General features: G+C 40.2%; 2 protein-coding genes across 13 annotated transcripts; one reads left to right on the top strand and one right to left on the bottom strand.

Moving 5' to 3' along the window:
* Positions 1-462: 462 nt before the first annotated feature.
* hnrnpk (heterogeneous nuclear ribonucleoprotein K) lies at positions 463-14503 on the bottom strand. 4 transcript variants are annotated; one of them, XM_044373561.1, is made up of 17 exons: positions 14435-14503; positions 13412-13485; positions 13128-13285; positions 12561-12658; positions 12180-12236; positions 11178-11221; positions 9563-9635; positions 8828-8935; positions 7803-7931; positions 7198-7529; positions 6445-6492; positions 4802-4841; positions 3999-4014; positions 3570-3602; positions 3308-3375; positions 2623-2792; positions 463-1384 (listed from the first exon to the last, which is right to left on the bottom strand). In XM_044373561.1, the coding sequence occupies exons 3-17, from the start codon at positions 13183-13185 to the stop codon at positions 1354-1356; spliced, it is 1305 nt and encodes a 434-aa protein (XP_044229496.1). In that variant the 5' UTR covers positions 13186-13285; positions 13412-13485; positions 14435-14503; the 3' UTR covers positions 463-1353. The 4 variants fall into 4 exon arrangements, with proteins under 4 accessions (XP_044229496.1, XP_044229472.1, XP_044229487.1 ...); XM_044373537.1 differs by having other exon boundaries at positions 8828-8941; positions 14435-14502; XM_044373552.1 differs by lacking the exon at positions 14435-14503 and adding an exon at positions 14363-14382 and having other exon boundaries at positions 8828-8941.
* rmi1 (RMI1, RecQ mediated genome instability 1, homolog (S. cerevisiae)) lies at positions 14042-24533 on the top strand. 9 transcript variants are annotated; one of them, XM_044373477.1, is made up of 10 exons: positions 14595-14898; positions 14992-15191; positions 15492-15711; positions 17007-17117; positions 18073-18222; positions 19573-19643; positions 19970-20093; positions 20346-20430; positions 20714-20909; positions 22006-24533. In XM_044373477.1, the coding sequence occupies exons 3-10, from the start codon at positions 15550-15552 to the stop codon at positions 23267-23269; spliced, it is 2163 nt and encodes a 720-aa protein (XP_044229412.1). In that variant the 5' UTR covers positions 14595-14898; positions 14992-15191; positions 15492-15549; the 3' UTR covers positions 23270-24533. The 9 variants fall into 9 exon arrangements, with proteins under 9 accessions (XP_044229449.1, XP_044229459.1, XP_044229412.1 ...); XM_044373467.1 differs by having other exon boundaries at positions 14992-15212; XM_044373484.1 differs by having other exon boundaries at positions 14608-14898; positions 14992-15131.
* The last annotated feature ends 773 nt before the right edge of the window (positions 24534-25306 follow it).

The raw sequence follows: 25306 nt of genomic DNA, 5'->3' as shown, positions 1-25306 counted from the left end.
CTGTTTGCACAATTAAAGGCTGCAAATTAATCAGTGTGCTCCAGTCTCTTCTGTTTTTTGAAGTCTGCTGTCCTCAAACTGAGAAGAACCTGATTCAGCTGCTTTTTGTTGGAAGATGCGTGGAGAACCCTGTTTCTACTACACAACAACACCTTTTGTATCTTTGGGTTTTTGACAAAAAGACATTTTAAGATGTCACCTTGGGCTCTGGGCATTTGTCACTATTTTCTAACATTTTGTAGACAAAATGATGAATTAGAAAATAATGTGCAGACTAAGTAATGTTGAAAATAATTGTTAAATGCTGCCTTAAAACACACAGAAATGGCAGCTCGACTGTCGTCAAAACAATTATATGCTTTTAGCCCAAATGTCACCGCACAGAAAACGGATCCAGCTGCAATGATTCCCCACGCCCCCAAAAATTAAAAAAAAAGAAAAAAAAAAAAAAAAAAGAGTTGGTTCAGTAAAAAGTGGCATCATCTTTATTCATTTTACAATTTGACAAAGTGAAGTCTACAGCATGGAGAGCAAACAAGTGTAGAGCAACAGGAAATTGCAGGGACAAAAACAAACAAAGTTCAGCATCCATTTGTCAAATCTCCAATAAAATGTCATACATTTTGTAGCTACATGTTTCCATCTGTCAGGTATTACTCAAATGATTCAGATTTATTTCATCACACAACTAGTGAATATTCTTAAAGATTAGTCAGTGTCCTGTATCTGATGTATACAAGAGTCCTAACGTCAACATCCCAAATCCATTTTGAAGAGTTAAATTTCCCATATCTCTTAAAAAAAAAAACAAACAAAACCTAAATGATTCATATAAAAAGAAAAGTATCTTACATTCTGCACATTGCACAGAGTGGTAATGGAGTACAACTGTGTGTGAAAGGACCGATATAGACAACAGAAAGCACACCAACCCACACACACGCCAACATATGTGCGCACATTTACACGTAGGACAGATTTAAACTGGAGACACAAACATACAAATACAAGTCAAAAAACGAACCCATCAAAAAATAAAGGTTATGTTTATTTTTAATCTGTCTGTCAGGAGACTGAAGAATATCTCGATAGATGTGTGTTAGAAAAAAAGTGTGTATCAGGTAAACTAATGGACTACACTCTTAAAAATGCAGAACATCTACATTTTCTTTTATGCACAGGAATGTTGGGACATTTATTTCATTAAAAAATACAAAAATAAAATTCAAAAAGACACCCACAATCCAGAATAATAGTCTGAAGGGGCTGTGTTGGACAGGGGCAGAAAGGTTGAGAGGGGGGTTGGGGGGAGAGGGGGCAATCTGAGTCTGCTTCAATCTGAATCTCCTGGGTCTACAGCAAATGACCAGAGTACTGCTTCACACTGAAATAAAAAGAGTGGAAAAATAAATAAAACACAATAAAAATGCAATTCACAATCAATGACAATGTCCATTTATAACTAAGCAACTGTGGGAGGATGACGGTATCGGAGGAAGAGGATGGGGAGGCAGAGCGGGAAAGAGACAGACAGCGAGAGGAAAAGGGGGGGGGGTGATGTGACATAAGTGGCTGAAGGAGAGCGAGGAAGAGGAGGGAGAAGGAAAAAGAGGGGTGTGGTTAGTCCTTGAGTCCAAGCAGGTGCAGCGAACTGAAGGGGGAGGAGAGGAAGGAAGAGGGAGGCAGGGTTAGTTACCATGGCAACACTACACTACTCATGAGACGGCGGCGGCAGGTCTACAGCTGTATTAGCATTCGGGCTAAGCTCGGATAGCATCAACAAGGAAGTAGTGTATTATACGTGCCTACTGGTTGCCAAGGGAGACAGAAGAGGAGGAGCTCGTGCTATTTGGCAGACTGTGATTTGTTGTCGGTTGATCTAACTAAAAACAACAAAATCACTAGTCTTCCACACAGCAGCAGCCAGGGGAAGAATCAATCCACTCCCTGCTTCACAGTGAAACGGCTTGGATGGCAAATAGACATTCTGGGTTTTTTTTTTTCTTCTTCCAATCATATTCATTAGACCAATGTGACAGTTTAAAAAAAAAAACATGTCAATCACATTGACCTTTAAAAATATTAATTGCAAAAAATATGCAATATGTACAATTAATAAGTTTGCCTACGCATTCAGAGCCATTTCATGTAAGAGGAAGGTTTGAACTACTTGCAGGTTGCATGGGGAAGAAAGGAAGGGGGTTAGTGAAGAAGAGACAGCAGGCAACAGAAATGCATAACCCAACAAGAAGTGGGTTAACTAGCACCAGGATGCAATATCATTAAAAAAAACATTTATATGCATTTACAATCTTAGAATCTATAAATGTGTGGTTCACTGGACTGGAATAAAAGGATAAGATATTAAGCATCTTTGAAGTATCTGTAGTTTGTTCAGATTGCTTTAGATGACTTTCTATGATCACACAGATACAAGCTCAGGCCAGGTTTAAGACTAGCCAGTAGACTCGATGAAAAAATTTGGTGGGATAAATGGTCAAACTACAACTAGGTTGATGAATCAAACATGTCAGATTAAAGGATTTTTTTTATCAAATAAGATAAAAGTCAGTGTAATACAATGCAAGTCATTGCGGTCATAGTGGCCATGTCAGAACTTGCCTGTTCTGTAGAAGGTACTGGGCGTTCTGGATCTGATCCTGGGTGCCAGTGATGGTGATGATTCGGTCCTCAGAACCTTCCAGAGGCTCATCGATCTTGATGGAGGCTCCAGACTCGTGGCGGATCTGTTTGATCCGTTGGCCTCCCTTACCAATGATAGAGCCAGCCAGCTGTCGGCAGGGTAAAGAGAAGAGAATGAGGGAAGTGGGGATGAAAAGGAAAACAAGTGGACACAAAAACATTTTAAGCTTTAAGAACATGAGTGTGTCTTAAAAAAATGTGATAAACAAAGAGGTGGATGCACAAAACCAGACTGTCAGATATGTTCAAGAAAATACAGTTTCATTTGAGGTGTTTCAAACTACTACACACTTTAGGTGAACGTGAAAAAAATTAACACTCATTAAATGACACTATGTTCTCGTTCAGTGTGGGTGCATGTGGAAAAAGTCAGTGTGTGGGAGACAACATGACTTATTGGTCACTAAAACGCTGCTGCATTTATAATGAGATATGATACTACTAAATGACTAAATGTTCAAATGACATGATCACACATGACAATGTAGGGATTTTACTCAGACTGAATGTTATTTATGTCATGATGATGGGTCATAGTGGGTGAGGAAGACTGATCTGTCTTTGGTGTGCCAGTCTGTGTGTCATGTTGCTGTCATTTACTCACGTCTTTAGGGATCGTCACTTGTGTGGTGATGACAGGGCCACCCATGTCATTATAGGAGCCACGTCCACCTGATGGCGAGAGTGAGGGGAGAGGTGAAAACCAGAGCAGGAAAAAAAGAATAAGAGTAGGATAGAAATAGAGGGAAAGTCAGCAGAGTACCAAAATCAATACTTGCTGCTACATAATCACACATGGCTCAGCTAATTTTGCGTAATATGAAAAAAAGATAATGGATAAAAAAAAAAAAAAAGTGTAGACTCACCTGACTGGTAGCTATCCCAGGAGGAACTGTTGTCTGAGCATGAGAGAAAACAAGAAGGATCACTCAGTGATAAACATAGATAAACTATCCACAATAAAAATATAACTAGTCATACATGTTCAAAAGATCTACTGAAGAAAACTGTTGAATGATAGATAAATGAACACTGCATGTAATCTTCAGTATTTGTTGCAAACAAGATATTTCAACTAAAATGTCATGACACTGGTGTTTCAAGAAAAAGAAAAATATTGCAGCAAACAATTATAGCTAAACATCTGAATGTCACCTGTAATGTTTCAATTTTTTGTTTATGAACATGCTCTACAACCAGAACAAATGCTTGACACTATAGTATGTTGGGAAGAACATCCTTGAAAGCACGTCCATATAAAGCCACAGAAGAAAAAAAAAAGGTTTAGCACTTACCATATCCTCCTCCACTCTGTAAAAAACAAACAGAAATACAGATGGGTTACATACAGTACAGCCGATTCCTTTCATCTCTGCACAGATCCCAGATGAATGGACAGAGGATTATATAGATGGATGATGCAGCAGCCTCATCCATGGAGTAGACTCAACTAAAAGCCACCCAGTTTTCATCCATAAGCCAGACTCCTCCTCCTCCTTCCCTCCCTCCCTCTTCCCGTCTCTCCTTGCATCTCCATCAGCCCCCATTTTCACCTGCTATTCAGATGCTGCTGTCACCAGGGCAACAGGCAATTCAAAAAGCTGTTGCTGAGCAACGGCAGGCAGTATCCTGCCAGCTCTCAGAGAGGGAGCGAGATAGGGAGAGAGAGAGAGAGAGACCTTCCAGTCTGTCAACAAAGCGTTATTATTGCCTAGCAACCAACCATGGCCATCCCCCACCCTCCCCATCCCCCAACAGGCTGGCCGTGAAAAGTACACAGTAAGAGGGCAATTATAGCTGATTATTATGGGGTGTCTCCGGCTGTGGTGATTATGGTCATTTGGTGGAATGGCTTACACTATGCCAAAACTAGCTTGGCTGCATGGCCAGGGCTCAGATGAGTGCATGCACACGTATGTGCACATGGGTGACCAGTTATGATTGTATTGTCAACTAACCACTATTATGAGTATAACACAATGGACAATCATAGCTTATTGTCTGGTGTTAAGACCAACCAGTATGCTAGCCTGAGTACACTGGCACCCAATGAGATGCTAGAACCAGAACTGCATGCATTTAGCAAAGGGTCACTAACCATGTTATCACTATAGCGATCCGGTCTGCCTCTTCTGTCACTGGTGACGAAAGAGTGCCATAGAGGGGGGGAGGTTGGGGGGTGGGGGGGAGACAGAGAAAAAGAGAGAGAGATGTGGGTGGGGGTGGAAAGAAATAGAAAATGCTTAGAAAAATGCTTGACAACATTCCAAAGAAAATTTCTGGTCTAGGTCAAACTGCACACACACGCTGAGCAAGATTACAGTATAAACACATTTCCTCTCAGCCATCTTCCCACACAGTAACAGGAACAGCTCTGACAGTGTTATGGTGAGAGGAGTGACAGGTGGTGGTGATGATGATCAGAGCCAAGGGCTGCTGATTTTTCCCCCCAAAACGGAGCTCAAATAAAGGCTTCAGCTGAAGAAATGTGTTTGGGTTTAACTGGTATTCTTGCTGTTCCTGAAGAACATGCCTGTACGGATTTTACTGCCATGTTGAAATAAATCCACAAAGTGACTCGATATCAATCGCTGCTTTTGCTCAAAGGGCTCTCTCTGTAGCCATTTTGGATCCCATCTTAGTAGCATTACCTTTGATGACACTGATACAGAAAAATGGCATATTAGAAATAAAATCATATCAAGTGCCCTGCACTTTTATCACACAGCGTCAGCCATATATACACATCAGTTTGATTAACATTATCTGGGTGTGGGCCGCTGACACTAAACCAAGGACAGGTCCTGATAGCATTTATTTGGACAGCCCACCAAAATAGATTATCTGCACTCAAAAAGATATTTTGCATTTATTATGTCCTCCTTTTAGAGGGCTGCAGTCTTCTGGAGTTGAAAGTGCAGAATAATAAGAATCTGCCAGAATGTTTCATTAATGTGCAATTGTAGATATTAGAAAAATGACACCTCTAATCAGAAGCAAGCTTGTAAAAGCATGCTTTGAGTGAAGTATGTCAAGTGAAGAATGTCAGCTTCCCATCAGCACATGACCCTCACACACACCACCACAAATATATTCTCAACCTGGGGAAGTGAATAGCAGATTGAGTGGGTTGTTAACACAGGGAAGAAGAGGTCATACTACATTGCTGCAGTTCCCCACAAAAACACTCCAAATAAGTGGAGTTTCAACAGGTGGATGGGGATCAAGCTAAGGGACTTGTGCAGGCTGGGGCATTACAGGCAAACAGACTGTGCAGAAATGGATATTAGCATGGCAGTCATTAGTAACAGTTAAGGGATATGACAATAGTTTACACACACTGTTATTTTCTTATGAGCTATGTGAGGACGGGAGTAACCAGGCATATTCAAAAAACTACAACAACAAAGTAGTTAAGCTGGGAAATATGGGACTTGTAGGGATACCTCAACACTTATAACTTAATTTTATTATCCATCTTCGTCAATCATGTCACATTGAATGGAAAATATGCTGAGGTTCTGTCAGCACTAGTAGACAACTTCCTCATGAAGACCACAGGGTAAAAAGCTAGCATACATGAAGCAACACCCCATGATATTAATGAGGAAAGGGGGAATCTTTGCTTCAGTGATTTACCATTACAGTTGAGGCAAGTGCAAGTAATATAATATAACAGCGTGTCAAAGTATCCCTGTTAAGATAAATCAGGAGAGCAGAGGTTTAGGGACAGAAACTTACTTTGACCTGTCATCTGAGCCACGGTACGAGTCATAGTAACGATCATCTCTGTGGGCAAGATGGAAATGGGAAAAAGACACACACAAACACACCCAGACATACAGGGATGAGAACATACACTTGATGGAATGGATAACAATGAATATAAATATTTCCAGATGGGTGCATAGTATGACACTGGATCGCATACAGAATACTGGACTGTGCTTATCCTATGAATGAGACTATGTAAAATCAGTTCGGGGAATACAGAATGCACCTGAATGGAAAAAATGCATCTGAAGAGGGAATAAGCTTTGTAAAAGCAGATGCAATGGTCAAAACCTTTTTAAAACAAGTGCTCTCAAAGAGGAAAATCTAGCACAGAACGGACTTTAGTCTAAATAAATAAAATATAGTATAGTATAAATATAATAAAATATAGTCTAAAATAAAAACACTTCACAGGAATAAAAGGACTCGACTTCAAACTGCATAAGATGGATCATGTAGACATTTTGCACTGAAGGGTCCATTTAGTAAAACAAATAATATTTACAGCATTTTTAGACAGACAATGTGTTCAGTGTCATGTAAAACTGAAGTTTTAGAGGAAAAAATAAATAAATCAACAAAAACACCAGCAAACTCAACTGATTGTCCACGCCTGTGACTGGACTTACATTTATGCATGTCCGACAGTGTAAAAGCAAAGCAGGAGAGCAACAGAGAAATGTAGCAACAAACTACACGTCTCTTGTGTTAATCTCTTACCCTCCTCTGTGTGGGTGTCCCATAGGCATGTTGCGTCCACGGCCGCTCCCTCTCCCAACCCTACTAGGGTGAGGTGGAGGAGGACCTCTGCGAGGGCTCATCTCATCGTAATCCCGACGGGAGGGAGGCATTGGTCCCCGTCCCCCTCTGCTGGAGGGCATTCGGTCAAATCCACGGTCTCCGCCGCTGGACCTGCCCCCCCGCATGGGGAACCCTCCCATGAGCCTGCGGCCACCCCCCCTCTCTTCAAACATCATGGTGAAACCACCGTATTCATACGTTTCGTCGTAGAAGTTAGGGTCGTATGGCTGTGCACGGCCCTTTATGGGAGCCTGAAAAAGAGAGACAGAGGAAGATGTACTACGGTTTCCAAGAATACACTGGAAATATATGGGCTTCTACTAGAAATAATACAATATTCCTAACATAAAAAAGCAAGATATGTGGGTTGTTTTCCCATACAAGTGTTTTACACTTGGCTACATTTAAAAATTCCAACCACTAAAAAGGTATCAGAAGAAGGACTCCATTGATAGTTTCAATACATTGCAAATCTTCAATGTATAAAACCTGGCAAATCACAAAAGATGGTACAAGATGCTTACTTCAGCAATGAGCTCCAGCATAGTCTTGATACACTCCACTACCCTCTCCGTTTTACCACCAACCAGCACCACTCGGTCTGTCGACTGAGGACAACACTCCTGAAACAGCTTGATGCTGGTCTTTGTGTTCTGGAGGCACACAGAAAGAGAAATGATTATTATATAGCAGCAAATTTAACTCTAGGAAGAGAGAGGGGGGAAAAAAAACAAACTCCTAGGATTATACACATGAAATCACCACTACAGTACCAGTCAAAAGTTTGGACACACTTTTTCATTCTAGTGAATGGGAAGGTGTGTCCAAACTTTTGACTGGTACTGTATGTCATTTTGTGGATATTTTGAGGGGGAAATCACACCATATTGTTGAGGCACACCAAGTATATAGTGTATTTGTATTACTGTCTGTTGTGTTTATATCTGATCTATAGTGTGTACATCGTATTCTCATACCTTGAGCTGTTTACTGTGTTCCCTAGCATTTACATTTCATTCTGTTACGAGTGTTCACACTGTATGTATGTGTGTGTGTGTGTGTGTGTGTATATATATATATATATCTTAGCGTATTCATACTCTGTTCATACTGTATATACACATCTCAACACATTCATACTTACCCTTACTGTTTATTCTGTTTTCTATATTATACATATGTACATTATACTGCACTGCACTTCTTCTTTTGTACTTCTGGTTAGATGCTAAACTGCATTTCATTGTCTCAGTACTTGTACTCTGTGCAATAACAATAAAGTTGAATCTAATCTAATATTCTGTGGCATAGAAGACTGAGCCAGAAGAATGAAACTGTTAAATAAATAACACAAACAATATACAACAGAAGACTAACAATCTTATATTTGTGCCTCCAGCTTGGTTTAATCCAGTATGTATGTGTATTCTTATTAAAATTGAAAAACTGGCCGCAACAGAAGGCTGTGTGAAAGTGCATGTTCTACATTACACACAGTCTGTAAACGGCTTTGCTTTGCAAGTGATCCTCATCCCTTGTACCAACATACCTCTCGGAGCTCCTTGATCTTGGCTCCCTTCACCCCGATTATCGAGCCAGCCAGGCTCTGGTGGATCAGCAGACGTAGCTCACAGTCAAAATCCATTCCATTGTACTGCTGGTACTGTGCAGGACAGGAGCATGTTAATATGATACAATCTATTCATTTTCAGAAAAGCTAAAACCTGTTTGAGACTAATATTTCTACTAATTTTGGAAAGCCATCCACCGCAGGGTATACAATGGCAAGTTAATGTAGTAGGTATAAAATTGACAGTGGGAACATTTTAAAATGTCAAATATAAATTTGACAGTTTGGACCATGAGTCTATTTTTTTGAGACAACATTTTTTGCACTGGTTAGATACAGATACATGGCAACTGTGGTGGACACACCAGTAGTGCGTGGACTAACACCCAGACAATCAGAGGTTTTGAACAAGTCCATTTAAACATATCTAAATCACTAATTTGCAAGTGGAAACAGAATTTTAAAAAAAAAGAACCCAAACTGCAAAACAGCATGCATACAAAACACTGCAAAACTGTGGCAAGTAGAGTAAATTGAATTTGAACAAGAAAGCATCTAAAATAATGTACATTTGGTGAAAACTATTATTGTTCCCATTATGTTGCCACTTATGTTGCTTAGCTCAATGGGTTCAACTGGACTTGACTGGCATGAGGAGTTAAAAACAAACAAACACTAAAACGTCCAAAATAAACAGCTCAACAAAGTCCTCACCTCTTCCAGGGTTGGGATAATCTTCAGCAGGATTTCTCCAACTGTCTCGATGTCGGCACTGATGCTCAGGATGCTTCATGTTACACCCACCAATGACAAGGCAGAGCACATCCACGCAGACAGGGAGGGGTGGGGGTGCCAGCAAGGCATCCCAGGAGGAAGGGAACAGCATTTCAGATCAGAGAATTCATATCATCCCTCAGTAGTCCTTGTCACAGAAAACAGTCAAACCCCATTTAATCAACTCCCTCCTGAGACTATTACAGCTAAATAAACTGTTGAGGTCCGTTGTTTTCTAAACTCAACATGGTAAGTCATTGATAATCCAACACAGTAACTGGCAAAAAGCAAGTACCCAAACAATGCAATTAAAAGAAAAACTGTATTTTGCCAAGAGAAAAGAAGAAAAGACAGAATAAAAAAGAAACCCAAAGGAAAGTGACTGCATTTGGTGACCATTGAAGGGGCAAGACAGGGAGGGTGAAATCTGGGGAGGATCTGGCAGGAATGAGCACCAATGGTGCCAGAGAGAATTTTAAAGTCCTGAAGCATAACTGGGTGGATGCACACTACAATGATTTTGCCTATACCGATCCCCAAATAAGATGCCCAACACAAATTTAAAAGATCAGGGAAGATGGAGAAAAGGGATGGATATTCTATTTTTATACGTTAAAAAGCATTGTTGTCTTGGTCAAATTGGCAGCAGTTTTGATGCTTGATTTGGCCACATTAATGGAAACCAAATTTTGTTGTCTGCACCCACCAAGTGACGTTATAAAATAAACAAAATGAATATACTGATCCAGAGAACTTAAAGTTTGTACATGGAAGTAGAATGGTAGACAGCTGAGGAGAAGTAACAGAGAAGATTATACCCAGGAAAATTAAGTTTGCCACCACTGGAGTTTAGGGGATGGGAGAAGCCATAAATATAAAACCAAAGAAAGCAGAGATGGGACAGGGACAGAGAGGTCCTGTACTGTCAGTAGCTCCAGCAGTCAATGACCAAGCTCAGATGAAGCAAAAGACAGAATGGAAGAACACACAAGACTTGAGTCCTAGCTTGCCTTTTGCATTTCAGAATGGATCGACAATCTGAACCTATGAGTATAATGGGGACATCACAAAGAATGGGAAACAATGGATGGTGCAAGAAGCAGGTGAGCGTTGATGAAACTAACGGAAAACAAACACCAGTATATCCACTCTGAAGGGGGGGAGGGAGGTGAAAACACAGAAGATAAGAGGATAAGATAATCATCAATGAAAATAACACAAAAACACTGACATATTGCAAACACTGGCACTCGCACAGATTATAGCAAAGATTTGAAAAGACAGTGGCAGATTGTGGAAAAACCCTGACAACACCAGCCTAAGTTTCAATGTTGACGTGACTTTAAAATGGCATGTAAAGGATGTTGACATGGCTTTTACAGGTTCAACAGGCAGATTTGGACATGAACGCATTGACTCAGGCTAAAAATACTGTGAGAACAGGTAGGTTAAAATACAGTGACTTGACAGAGGCAGGATGACTATTTATTATTCATCTTCTCTTGTTTGTTTGACCTGTAGTCAGGCAGTGAGAGGGAGGAGCTTAGGGACATACCGCTCAGGCCCACTGCTGTCTGGGACTGACACACTGGCATTGTACTGGGCGTGGCATGGGCAGGGGCCAGGGCCATTCGAGCACAGATGTCAATCAAGTAAGGCGCCCATTTAGGGACAGGGCACGATTATGGGCAGGGCCAACCAGGGTGTCAGGTGGGCGGGCGCAGGAGGGGCCATCCAGAACATGGGCAACAGAGGAGGAAGTGGGCAAAAAAGTCAACAGTAAAATAATAAACAAGGGAGAGGGAAGAGGGAAGAGGAATACATTTTTAATATACAGGCTCTACACTGATCAAATGTGACTTAATTTGATTCTCTCAGAGATTGGTTTGTCAAAGAGAGAAGAGGAGAAAATGTGACATTGGAAAATGGGTAATGGCATATTAAGAATATGAAGAGTTCAATGTTGGGGAATAGACCAGAGACAGTGAGAGAGAGGGGGGAGAACATATTGTGGAGGGCTAGAGAAAGAGGCAATGACATTGAATGAATTAAGAACTGGCCAGGTTGCCTTAACACTCACATATAAAAAAATGTTAGCTGGCTCTTCTGTTGAATTCATGAACACCGCACTGTGCCCATAAATTTAAAGTAACAAGAGCATCAGTGTTGCCACAACAGAGTAGTTACAATAAATTATCATTATGGAGAAGCAAATTGAAATTGGACTTTTGTGCCTAGGGGCAGTTTAGCTGAGGCAATCACATGTTCTTGTGAAAAGAAAAAGGCAGAACCAACCTCAAAGGGTTTGTCAGATGATCTCATGAACAGAGGGCTAATATCAACACAGGCATCAGCTAACCACACCCCTTACTTACACAGAAGAGATTGCCAAATACCAAAATAAGTTTTTAATCAGTTATCCGGGGTAAATGTTCTCAAATAAACTGCTGTCCTATCAAGGACGCTGGTTAGTTTTAAGCGGCTGTGCACCAGTGGAGAGAAAAAATATGAAGAATACAAAATAAAAATTCAGGGTGTATAGAATAGATGTACTCACGTCTGTACGAAGGGCTTTGATGTTTTTGCCACCCTTCCCAATTACAGCTCCTGCATTCTGTGAATACAAAGAATACTTAAAAAACTGAAATCATAATGAACGAATGAGAACATGTGAACCATGGCACTGTAATTACGAGACAGGGTGCAAGAGAATACTACAATGAATACAATGACTGAATGAATACCCCTAATAAAAAGGATGGAAAATAATTATTCAAGGGCCAGAGATGTCATCAGGGCAATGAAAAGAAAACCATAAAAAAGGAGGGTGTAAGAAATCAGCAGTCATACTGAAGGGGTGCACAAAAGAAAAGCAAAAACATAAATCGTCACACACAGGTTCAACATGAAACACAAAATTAAAGGAGAGCTGATTTACTTTGCTCTGCAGGAGGATGCGAAGCTCAACCATCTCGTCCGAGTTCCTGGAGCGCTTGAATGATTTCTGCTCATCTGCATCCTCAGCGGGGCGCTTACCTGGCATGAGGAGATAAAAACACAGACTGACAACCCTACATACACAACCCTCCCGAGGATAAAATTCAATAATGAAAAAGACCACAGAAAGCAGAGTGAAGCACACAACCACAAAACATATTTTCAAACTCTATTTTCATATAATAAACTAAAAAAAACCAAAAGATCACTGTGTACAAAACTAGGAAAGACAGATTTTTCAATGAGTCTGAAGACAATTTTGAGAGAGGACACCAGTAAATTATATGACTTAGGGCCCTAATTGTTGCACACACATTTTCTGACATCTAACTCAAAGAGGATTACCAATTAGAAAACATAACCTGAACGAATTTCCAAAATCCAAGCTGCAGGCAATCAGCTACAATAACACTGCCTCTCCTCATTGCATAAAACACAAACATGTCAAACCCTGTCAATCAATGAACTGATGCATTTTGACAATATAACCAACCACTATGTTTTATACCGTTAGTCTCTGTGTTGCTGAATGAGGTCTCTTCTTGCTGTTCGATTTCTGTCTCCATGATCTTCTGACAAGGGAAGGGACAGAGTGGGCACTTTGGTCCAGAGAACGGGCGGCAGGGAGAGAGAAGCAGAAAACTTGCCCCTGTGAGCTGCGGTAGTCTGTCAGCATTGTAAAAGGACGAAGAAAGAAATTAGACAATTCAATGTGTGTCCGGTTTTTCCAAGTACCCTCGATGAAAAGGCGAGAAAAACGAGAGACAAAACTGACAGAAAATCGGCACTCACCGATATTTATTACAGGGGCGAGGGCGTGTTGATAGGCGGAACTAAATAAGCAAGGACCAAACAGCTGCTGCGACCTGTTGGGGAGGGGAGAGGCTAGTTAAAATGCTGAAATGTAATATGAAAAAGGGCATTGAATGATAGAAAACTAATATGTAACAACTCTGGTCACATCCGTTTAATTTCATTCCCATGTTTGAATAGCTAATGAGTATCAATCCCGCAGAGGAAACAAATGTAACATTAAATATATTATCACACCGAGGTATTAATATGCTTGTTTGAGGGGAGAAAGGAGCGAGCGATTTACAAGGTTTCCGACTAATGTTTAACTGCGCTTTAATCAAGACCTAAGTTCATCAGCCGGTGATTAACGTCTACTAACGACTGATAACCACTATTAACGTCCAATTACAAACTTAACGTTCTGATTTCTATTACAGCTAGCTATCTAAACTGGCGTACAACACGACGAACTGTCAATTTCAAGTGATCAGTAAAGACAGCAATTGAGCTTACAAACTGACGAAATCGAAAGTGAGCTAGCATTGAGGCTTACTTACAGCTAACCGCTGACCACAGTTAACTGTGGTTAATGATAGCAGCCGGGGAAGGCTAACGCGTTGGCTACGAGCTTCGTCGAGTAACGTTAGACGGGAATTAACGTATGCAACTTAACTAACTACACTTTTCACTAAACACTTCACTAATTGCGTACGAGGTAAGAAACCATGATTTATCTCTGATCTAACGCGACTACAGTGCGACAAAACATTGGCAAGCGATCACTACAAAGGACCATCCCGTACCACCTCAAGCTAGCGGCTAGCTAATTTCGCCATGTTGCAATAATGTCGGTTGAGTAAGAGGGGAGCTAGCCAGGCTAAGCTAATTAGGCAGCGTTACACCGGAGACAAAATAAATAATACTAAACGCACATTTATTTTATCGTACCTATATATTTCAAATTCATAAAGCCAATATGTGCTGTAGAAACAGAAGATATACCGTTATTAAAAAACAAACCTGCGGTGCAACACCTCGCTCGTCCCCCCTTTCCGTCTCTACCGAACCTGGAAATGTACAAATCAACTAGAGTGCGCCGATTGGCGGAGGAGAGCGCAAATCAATCAGAACACTGTTCTGATTGGCTGGAACTGGCGTCAATCACAAGAGATGAGGCGTTTTCGAAGCAATGTGATACGCCTTCTTTCCGGTTGCTGTTAGATTCGCAAATTAATTCAGCAGGTTGTTCAAGTTATTCCTGTTTATAGGGTGTGATGTACTTGCTCTGTTAGTTTGTTTTGACGCGGAAAGGCATGGTTATTGGGTGTAAAAACCTCTGCTGTATATAAGGGTTTGTATGGTGCTACTGTAGGGACACAAACCTTAGGTGCAGTAGCATCAACATTGCTAAGTAAGTGAGGCTAGTCAACTTTGGCGCCTTGATTACGTTACTTCGTGGATGAGACTGCCTCTATACTTCTAAGGTAACCTTTTAAACTCGACTTCATTTAACACAAACATCGTCTCAGTTTGTATTATTCTGCCCGACGTGACATGCATTTCTCTCTCCTTCATAGTTCCCAGACGTGACTATCAGCTGGGACGCTGGGTTTATCCATGCTGACAGATAGCAATGCCCTCATGTTCTTGTAACATAATAATATAATCTCCCCTGTCAATAAATCACCACCAGATCTGGTGTCAAGTGGTTCCGGAGGTACAGATAGAGGATGACCCCTTTACTGACAAATCCCCTCAAGCCCACAGGAATTGCTGGGTGCATTGAAATAAATTAAATGTAACATTTGAAACTCTTCTTGTAGGCTATGCTTGAATGAAATATGACAGTTAACTAGTCTCATCAAAGCCTTTTTATAGAACAGTTTCAGTGACATATCTGTAAATGGGAACTATTTGCAAATAAAAACAGTAATTCCCAACATGTAGCATCGCTGATGCCCTATTCAGAGTAAAGTCATTACTGATAAATATAACTTAAAATCAATAACTGAACTCAATAATCAATTACTTTGCTGCAGCATCATCAAAATAACCAACTAGAGTTGTGTGCCAGCAGCTAGCAGGGGAGAAGATAGCAGAGAGTGCCTTAGGACAAGTACACACTGAGGGAGAGGATGACTCCTGAGATCCAGGTGGTGGTACGTGCTACCCAAGCCTGGTTGCAGTCTTCCTGGCATGTCCAGGTGCCCTTTGCCTGGTTGGAGGCCTGTGTAGATTGGCTACAGGAAGAGGCAGGAGGAGCAGGTCGTCTGTCACAGCAGCAAATCAACCAACAGGTAGGAACCAACTGACAGGACATCTGACTGTCTTACTGTACAGTTGAATGCAAAAGAAAAAATCTTAATGGTAACATAACCCAGATTGAACTGAATAATTCACTTCACACAGGAGATGTTATCAATTTTCTTGTATGGAAGGGAATCAACATCAGACATGAAAACTCAGCATGATTTGAGTAGATGTTTTATTCGTGTTGGCATGCTAAGAAACCTCAAAAGACCATACGTTTATGCACTTTAAAGCTGCCAGGACCCAGTGAAAAAATATTGTTGAACCCTGCATAAATTTTAAAATGAACAGATCTATGCAATACGATTGTACAGGAGGGCAACACAGATAGCTGCAACTCATTGAACCTTGAAACAGATGGGCAACAGAAGCCCAAGACCATGCACAGCTCTTCTAATGTCATCTTAAATCAAGAAGATCATGCTATGGTGGGTAATGATCACCAAAAGTGGGTGATTGAGGAGAGACTGAAAGAACACCTCCTGGTCTGACAAATCCTGGTTTCTGTTGTAACATGCTGATAGCAGGGCAAAATCTTTGTGTAAACAGCATGAATCCATTCTGCCTGGTGTCAGCTGTACCAGCTGGTGGTGGCGTCATGTGGGGTATGTTTTCCTGCATTGACGCATCATTTGTACGCCACAGTGTGCCTAAATATTGTTGCTGAACAGCTGTGTCCCTCTATGGTGAAAGTCTACCTTTTTTTTTTCAAATTGATTCTGGAAGAGGATAATGCTTCACTTCTCAAAGCACACATCATGGTTCCAGGAACATTAACAGTGATATCAAGTCATCTTAGTGGCCCACATGGTCGCTACATCTCAAACCAGTAGAGCAGTTTTTAGATGATGTGAATTAGGATGTTCATATCATGAATAAGTGACTATAAATCTGCTAGAACGTTATGACACTAGTGAGTCGGGATGCATAAACATCTTTTTGATGTTTTTAGCTCATTGTTGCATAATTTCTGTCAAGAATTCACACTTTACTAATGTGCTCAGCTTCAGCGCTAAGTGTGACTAGTGTTAGTCTAAAGAGGTTACTTCTGTATTGTGTTCATTATAATTTGATGGCCATTCCTGTCATAGAAGAGGATGTGAAGAATTAATTATCATGTCACACAATCTTAAGTGTGAAAATCTACTCAAATAACTGATAACCGAGGGTGACATAAAATGGGTTTTACAGCACGAAATAAACTTGCTGTAAATGCCAGCGTTGCAGCCAGCTTGCAGTACAGTCTCATGTACCTCATTGCATGACAAATATGAAATTTTAGGCGCTGGACCAGTGGCTGTTGACAGACTTGAGGGACCTGGACTACCCTGTTCTCCCTGAAGGACTCGCTCAAGCCCAGAAGACTGAGCTCAGGGGCACTTTCTGTGTCCAGGTACAGACTGGTTATTCATACTGTATATATTATTTATTTTATTAGTAGATTTTATGGCAGGGACAGTGCCCATTGATCAATAGTTAACTGTAAAATAGTTGGCCTGATTTACAGAGTTACTCTGGATAATAACTAACATGTATAAAGGAGTATCACACACGGGCAAGAAAGAGAGGGGAAAAAAGACATACAGTAGTAACATATGGCACACACAGGACAGTATAAATGCAACAGAGCAAATTCACGTGACAGCAAAACACATAGCAGTCCACAGTGAGCAAGAAAACCATCAGAATATTCCTATAGTGTTTGATCTATAGTCACTTTATAATAATCTTACTGTATCTTGTGTGGACATTACGTTTACTGTGTTGGATCCTTAAAAAAAATGGCATTTTCTGCTTAAAATCACAGTAGTCCAGGTACAATACCATTTAAACGTTTGGACACACTTTCTCATTCAAGTGAATGGGAAGGTGTGTCCAAACTTTTGACTGGTACTGTACGATGTCGTTAATATTCATTTTTTCATGATCGGTGTGTGGTCTTTTGTGCGATACAATCCAGCGTATTCACAAATATCCAAAATCACACAGCAAGCCGTTGTGCTGTTCACGGAAAAGAGATGATTGTATAGTCAGAAGCCGTTTATAACAAAACACCACAGGATGCCAGTTTTCCTTTAGATGATCAGGAAAATGCACCCAGCGTGAGTCCTTCAAGACCAAGTAATTAAATAGTTGGTTCTAAATATATGATGTTAGGAGACAAAATGTGTTTATATTCACAAACACATGCCACTTACAAAATATAACTAGCAGTTAATACATTCAGGATATACACTGTCATCAGGATATAGTGTGAAACCTTTCATTAGATTTTTAAGTGCAGTTAAAAATTAACATGGTAGGAAAAAGGTAGTGTACTGAAATAAAAAGGTCTCGCTCTGTTTTAGGTTGACTCATTACTGGATATCAGTCAGCCTGCGTATGGTCAGCTGCAGAAGTGCCGGGGCACGGATTGTGCCAATGACGAGGTGTCTGCTGTCACACAGACCACACAGAGGCCCTGGGAAGCCAGACCAACCCGTATGCTACTACTGCAGGTCAGTGACATTTAGAAAGTACCCGCACATACAATGGGTATAAAAAGTCTCCCTTGAATGTCGATGTCATGCTCCCAATATTAAGGTCGCTGTGGGCCTAACAATTCCTTCAATGCTAATGTTTTTATGTGTTATAAGTCACCAACCACTCAAATAATACAGTCTAGTTGTTGTAATAAAAAGTAACCAACAATGAAAACTTCCAGCTGTGAAACCCACAAAAAACAAGTAGAAGAGTGATTACTTTTAATTGGTGTGTTTATTTGTATGTATGTGTATTTTGACTTACATCATGAATATGTCTTCACAAAGATTTTTCCTACCATTTGTTCCCTCACAAACAAACAACAGTGAAATAATGTTGAGCATTTCATAGTTTATTGTTAGACTAAAGGTTAATGCAAGGTTTCCTTTAGAGATCTTTGTTGCAGGACATGTCGAGGTATTATGGATACAATAATTATTTTGTTGATTATAAAAGTTTGACATCACAATAGACCTGAGTAGGCCAGATGAAACAAAATTAGTTTGAAAGCAAAATTATGTTACAGTACTTTTTAGCAGAATGCATGAACTATTCCTGACCACAGTTTATTTGACATTATAAATACAGTGTTACACAAGAAAGCAGTAAGTAATGTACAATTATACTCAGTCAACTGTTCAACCCTAATGTACTACCATGTTTTATCTTTGTGTGTTTGGTTAGGTAGAAAAAGGAAAGCTTCTCCTCTTCCTGACTGAATCATAGTGGACAGGCACAATCAGTGAGAGCATATGAAAGAGTGATTTACTGGAATATAAGGCGCAGACTGTAATTTTCACCTAAAGTAATTCGCTTGTCACTGCTCTAGGGTTACTCAAGACTGCTGGTGTTGCTTAGAAACGTTGGTTGCCCTATAGTTCTAAGAGCCATGAGATGCAAAGACTCATGGCAGTTAAAAAATGCACCGGCATCACCGCCAAAAGGCAGTGTAATAAAGCAGATAAGTTGAGATAAGCTTTGACCAGCTGCGCATTTTGAAACGGCAAAGCAGCATATATTGTTTTAAGAAAAAACGTATTGCCAAGTGGGCCAATTGCCTACTGGGAATTATTGTGGCTGAATGACCCACACAGTGACTTGCATACATTAGCTGAAGGTCACTTGCTAAAAAGCATTGACTTTGAAATTAAAAAAGCAGTTTTTATGTCAATTTTAATCTGGTTTTCTATTTTTAGGAATGAAACAATTCAGAGAAATAAGGCTAGGGTAGCAATATGTTTACCTTTCTGCTTGTGAGAGTGTGAATTTGTAATCATTTCCATGTTCAGCGGTCCCTGGTCAACTACACTGTCTCTGTTGTACAGGTGACAGATGGAGTCCAGAGCTTGGAGGCCATGGAGTATCAGCCTATACCTGCACTGAGCTCAGCTCTTAGGTTAAGGATTGACCTTTGAAACTCCTAACAGCACTGTGATGTGTTTTTGCTGCATGTAACAGTTTATAATTTCTATTTTTTAACATCTTTCCAGCAACCATATCTGGGGTTTTAAAATGAAGAATGCATTGAAACAAATTTTAAGGAAGCAGAGGGTGTGCTGTTACTTATTTGTGCCTTAGGTTAGATTGTGGGTGGAGATGTCATGAAATCAAAAAGTCAGTAATTATTTTACTGCTATTCATGCTGTTTCTCATGAATTAAAAAAATAAACACAACAGAAAGCTTTGTACCATATTTTTGAAAATGATTCTCCTAACCTCCAGGCCTGGTGTGAAGCTGCAGTTGCAGGGGGAGATGGTTTGCAGACTTGGGATGCTGCTGTTGGGGCCGACTAACGTCAAGATCCTGGGTGGTGAGGTGGAAGATTTGGTGGACAGAAATAACCAGGTGAACTTTTGTTAGTAATTTTGTAGGATTATTATCCGGACCTGATCCCTTGTTGACTTGTTTTTCTTGTATACAGTATGTAACACTGCATTGAGATTAAAGCTAGTTATTATGGATCACTTGCTGTTTTTATTTTTTATACTGTGCACAAAGCAAGAATAACAACAATTCTAGCTTTTATTATACAGTACTACTGTATATCATGCAATAATTTATACAGAACAAGAAGTAATTTCTGTACTGCTCTGACAGGGCCGGGTGCTGTGTCGGACGCTGGGACTTCCTGAAGAGCAGCAGCAGCAGCACGATGAGGAAGAGGCTCCACCATCACACCAAGGTATATCCATGACAATTTGTGTATGTGCTGCAAAGATCACAAATAATATAAAATATGTGCAAGGTGATGCCATGGTAGTTTGAAGATATTTTGTGTATATTTGATAAGAAAATTTGATTAAATATAAATAAAAGCCTGCTTTGAAAAACTTTTTTGGTTGTTCGACTTTGTATTAATTTACAAATGAATGAATGATATAAATATAAATCACTATAAATCACATTTCTTGGCTTTAGAATTGAGCAAATTCATGATGCAGCACCTTGTTTTGTTTTCTCCTCAGGTAACCAGGAGGACCTAATGGAGGACCTGGAAGTAGATGACCAGGACTTGTTGGCCAGTCTGGAGGCCCAGGAAGAAGTGGAAAGGGCTCCGGTTCGGCCTGTTCGAGACAGCGGCTATGGGACACTCAGTGAAATCTCAACTCAGTCCTCGAGAAGCTCCTCTGTCAGGAGCGTCATCTCAACTGCCTCATCCAGGTGGGTGGTTGACAATTTGGTGTCTTGACATTTTATTGTTGAAGCTCCTCAGTTTCCTCCCTCGGGCAAATATACCTTGACATTTTGAATTTTTGCATAATGTTTGTCTTCAGAAAAAAAATATCAGCATTTATCTTTCAGCTTCTTTAAGAATCCTTTAGCACTTTTAATCTACATATCATGAACAAACTTATTTAACATAAGTTATAAAAATTATTAGTGTTGGTGTTACTGTCTCTATCTTTGCCTACTTTGCAGCAGTAGGTTTATTCATTTGCAGCCAGTGACAACCATCAGTTTTAATTATGCAACAACAATGCTTTTAACAGATAATGGCTAAAGAGACTGTTTAAAACTGCTGAGTGAGGAGAAATATCATTGATTCTAGGGCTGCAACCAACAATTATTTTCATTATCGATTAATCTGATAAATTATTTTCTTGATTAATTGTTTTGTTGATAAAATGTCAGAAAGTAGTGTAAAATGCCGTAAAATTTCATAGAGCTCATTGTGATGTCTTCAAATATCTTGTTTGGTCCGATCAATGGTCCAAATTCCAAAGATATTCAGTTTACTATCATGCACAATGCAGGAAAGCATCAAATCCTCCCCATGCAACCAGCAAATATTTGTAATTTTTGCTTAAATAAATGATTAAAACAATTATTGCTTTATCAGAATAGTTGTAATTTTCTGCTTATCAACTATTTCAGTAACTGACTTGAGCCAAAATTTACTGGAGCCCTTACTCCTTGAATCCCAGTGCATTTCTGTCTGTAGCTATTTGACACTCACTAATTTCCATTGCTATGTAGTACTATTGATAATTCACCAATTATGATATAAAATGCAAAACAAGTTCTTCAGGCTGTAATCGAAAATAGGACTTAACAGGTTTGAGTGATATATGACATATAACTATCACGGTCCTCTTGTTTTAAGTTTCTCCTACCCTCTGACACGGGCTGTAAAACCATATCTAAACTTTGTCTTATGAGCATATAGAACTACCTCTGACACTATGAGCCCCGTCGGCACACCATCTTGTTTAAAAGCTGTTAACTTAGTCCAACATTATTTGCTAATCTCTTCTAGAAGTGAAAACTCCATCCGCTCATACAGCAATGGTTTGACCCAAAGCAGCAGAGGTGGTTCAGTCCAAGGTCAGCACCATGATAACGAACAAGAGGAGTCTGACCTTTTTGACCAATTATCGTCTGACCATGTGACTCAACAAGAGAGCACAGATCACATCATGGCAGATGAAGACTTTCCTGATGAAGATTTTGATGATCTTCCCCTGGATGAATTGGACAGTGTGATTTTTCAGGAAAGCACAAATGTCACCGCACAGTCTGATAGTGGTCACAGAAGTACACCACAGAATAACAACAGAATGACGGGAAACAGTTTGGACAGAACAACAAAACCCCTAACTGGTCAGTTTAAGCAGCCAACTTTGACTGGCTCTGTGTCATGGCTTGGCTCTAGCAGCTCCAGACACAGGGACAGTCCAAGCTCTACTAGAGGAGCTTCAGGACATTTAGCTGTAGCGACTTCCAAACCCATCTTTCCCTCAGCAGCTTCAGAGCCAACTAATGATGAGAATGATTTCATGGATGAGGATATGGACTGCTTTCTTGAAGAGGTGGAAACCTATGGAGTGCAAACTAGAGAGCCAGATGTTCAACAAGGACCTAGTAGAGACAGAGAGTGTGCTACCAACCAAACTTCAGGTTCCAGTTTTAAAGTTACCTGCAAATCATCAAGAAATGTAGCAGATACATTTTCAGTTAAGGTAGAGCCTGCATTTGAAAGCTCACACAGCGTACCTCAGGGGCAAAATCGCACCTCAAGCTCTGCAGAATGTGATAGAACATCTGCAAAAAATGACCCACTGGGTGACGGCACTCTCACTCTGACCTCTTCACCGTTTACATACTTGTGTCTGCTAGATGAGCTGATCTCTAAACCGCGTCCTCACACCCTGGAGATCCGTGTCAAAGCTTTCATCGTGACTCTTTCGGGAAAACTGAGCAGCAGCAACGGTCTTTGGCGGGTCAGCGCTACAATATCTGACGGAACTGGTTACCTGGACGTGGAGCTGTCGGATGAGGTTTTGACAGGCCTGCTGGGTTTCTCTGTGGCGGAGAAGGGCGCTCTGAAGCGAGACCCCGCCCGGAGATGTGAACTGGATGCTGGAATGAGGAGATGTCAGGAAGAGCTGGTGGACATGTGTTGTGTTATGACTATTGCGGTTGAACCAGAGGGGAGAAAGGCTGTGGTGACCAAGGCAGACCCTGTCAATGAGAAAGTACTCCAGGAGCTGGAGCAGAGGGTGAGAGACCGAAAAAAATAAACACAGAGAAGAGGTTGAGGGGAAGTGGGCTATAATGAGAAAATTGCAGGAACCAGAGAAGTATATTGCCCTTAAGCACAGATGAAAAATTGCAAATGGGACAAATCTGAGGCAAATATAACATTTCACATCGGCGGTGCCTTAAGAATCACTCCCTTCAGTAATGAAACTAATGTATTTTTGAGATTGGTGATCAACCTGCCCTTCTGCTTCAGATTGAGAGAGCACAATGTGTGAATTGGGTGTCTGATGATCAGCAAGCAGCGTGTTGCAATGCATCCCATCTGCTATATGTGAATGTGACATTCTGTCATTTGTCATGAGAGGATTTCATTCACCTATTCAGAAAGCTATTTTCTGCTTGAAATGCACAACATCATTCCAAAGCAAAGCAAACAGATAAAAGGGTGGAGAAGTTTAACTATGCTTTATCTTAATGTTTGGATTGAGTGGTCAGAATATTAGCTCAAAAAAAATGCAGAGCTGAGCATCTCAAATTATAAGGAACATTTTAAAACTATGTGAAGAAGAAGAGTAAGGTGTTTGAGATGAGAGAAGGGAATGGAGGGGAAAAAAAAGAATTCATATTCTGATTGTTGTAATGAATTGCCAGCCTTTGCATTCATTCTTGTACATCCATTACTTCTGACTGAAAAATGGTTGAATATCCAAGGGCAGCGTGGGTCTTTAATAAACTCCCCCAGAGTAAAATGAGAGGAAAGGAAGATAAAGGAGAGGGCATGAGCTTCGATTATTTCTGTTCATTATTGTGCTCATCTATGTTTTTGTCTTTGATGAATACATATACCACAAATTTGATGGTCTGTCTGTATTTTCTGTATATTGAAATAAAATTGTTTTGAAGGTTTTATAATTTCTTTTACACACTTTGACTAATAAAACATGCTTGAAGTAAGCGTTTGCTACTAATTTTAGCTTTCCATTTCTCCTCGTCAAATGAGTGTCGTATTCCTCAAGATTAGATGAATAACCGGAGAAACAGACTGACGCTGCAGCAGAGCACTGTGTTTCATTTGGCTTGTAATAGTTTTATTAAATGCCCCTTTGGGATATGCACTGTTTAAGCACACATAATAGTAATTAAAAGAAGCGCTGCAGCATTGTAGCTCTGCACAGGGAATCTCTCTTTAAGATGAAACATTTCAACAGTTTGTTCTACGCACATTAATTTGCGTCTTGTCTGCCATCATACAGTATAATTAGGTGGTATTTTGGGTGATATGTATTAAACCAGTCTCACATACTTCAATGTCTTGAGTGTGATAATGAGGAAAACACAAGTTAATAAAGATACCACAGGGAATGTATGTTAGTCCGTGTGTTTACATATGTGTGTGTTCATGCAGGAGGGCACATGCATGTATCTTATTGTCCTCTGCCACTGTGTGCGCTTCCATTCAGGTAGCTGGTCTTGCTTCATTAATGGCTAATCAGGTTGAACATCTAAATCAGGACCCTGCTATGCATGTCGATAGCCTGTTATGTGCTAATGAGGCTGGATACAATGGAGGGGTGGGGGTGTCGGGGGAGGGAAGCAACCCATAGGGAGATACAAGTGGAATAAATATTGGGTGATAGAGTAAATGAAACAAGTGGGGAGTGCTGTCTCAGTGGGTACAGAAGTGATACTGCAGTCACATCTTACAGCACATACACACTCACATGGTGTAGCTCTGTCTACCTTTGACAAAATTGACAAAATACATTTTGTGAATATGTGTTTTATTTTAGCTGTGAGGGTTTTTTTTTCTGTTTCATGTGTGGGCAGTCAAGTTGAAATGTAGGAAAGCAAAGAAACAGAAAATGAAAAACGGAACTATATGCAGAATATAACAAGCAGTGTAACATTAGATAAAAGTACCAATATTCTTTAAAGAGCTGCTTATTGATTAAAATTTTGTCAGGACAAATTGTTAGTCCAAAAACCATGTTTGTGATGATTTTGATCTAAGATGAAGGACTCTAAAGATTTAATTAGAGAAAAAGATAAAAGAATAACATTGCAGCTACTAAATG

This window comes from Thunnus albacares, chromosome 2, assembly GCF_914725855.1.
Source record: "Thunnus albacares chromosome 2, fThuAlb1.1, whole genome shotgun sequence".
Taxonomy (NCBI): Eukaryota; Metazoa; Chordata; class Actinopteri; order Scombriformes; family Scombridae; genus Thunnus; species Thunnus albacares.
Note: the sequence above shows the minus strand (reverse complement) of the source record. Positions and strands in the feature narration are given on the sequence as shown.

What these genes read in the sequence shown, in the direction of transcription:
- hnrnpk (XM_044373537.1), bottom strand. Translation starts at nt 13,185, where the DNA reads ATGGAGACAGAAATCGAACAGCAAGAAGAGACCTCATTCAGCAACACA. An exon ending in GCATCCTCCTGCAGAGCAAA is followed by an intron (nt 12,237 to 12,560) that starts GTAAATCAGCTC and finishes TTGTATTCACAG; the next exon opens with AATGCAGGAGCTGTAATTGG. An exon ending in TTATCCCAACCCTGGAAGAG is followed by an intron (nt 8,942 to 9,562) that starts GTGAGGACTTTG and finishes TGTCCTGCACAG; the next exon opens with TACCAGCAGTACAATGGAAT.
- rmi1 (XM_044373514.1), top strand. Translation starts at nt 15,550, where the DNA reads ATGACTCCTGAGATCCAGGTGGTGGTACGTGCTACCCAAGCCTGGTTG. An exon ending in GCACTGAGCTCAGCTCTTAG is followed by an intron (nt 19,644 to 19,969) that starts GTTAAGGATTGA and finishes CCTAACCTCCAG; the next exon opens with GCCTGGTGTGAAGCTGCAGT. An exon ending in TGGTGGACAGAAATAACCAG is followed by an intron (nt 20,094 to 20,345) that starts GTGAACTTTTGT and finishes CTGCTCTGACAG; the next exon opens with GGCCGGGTGCTGTGTCGGAC.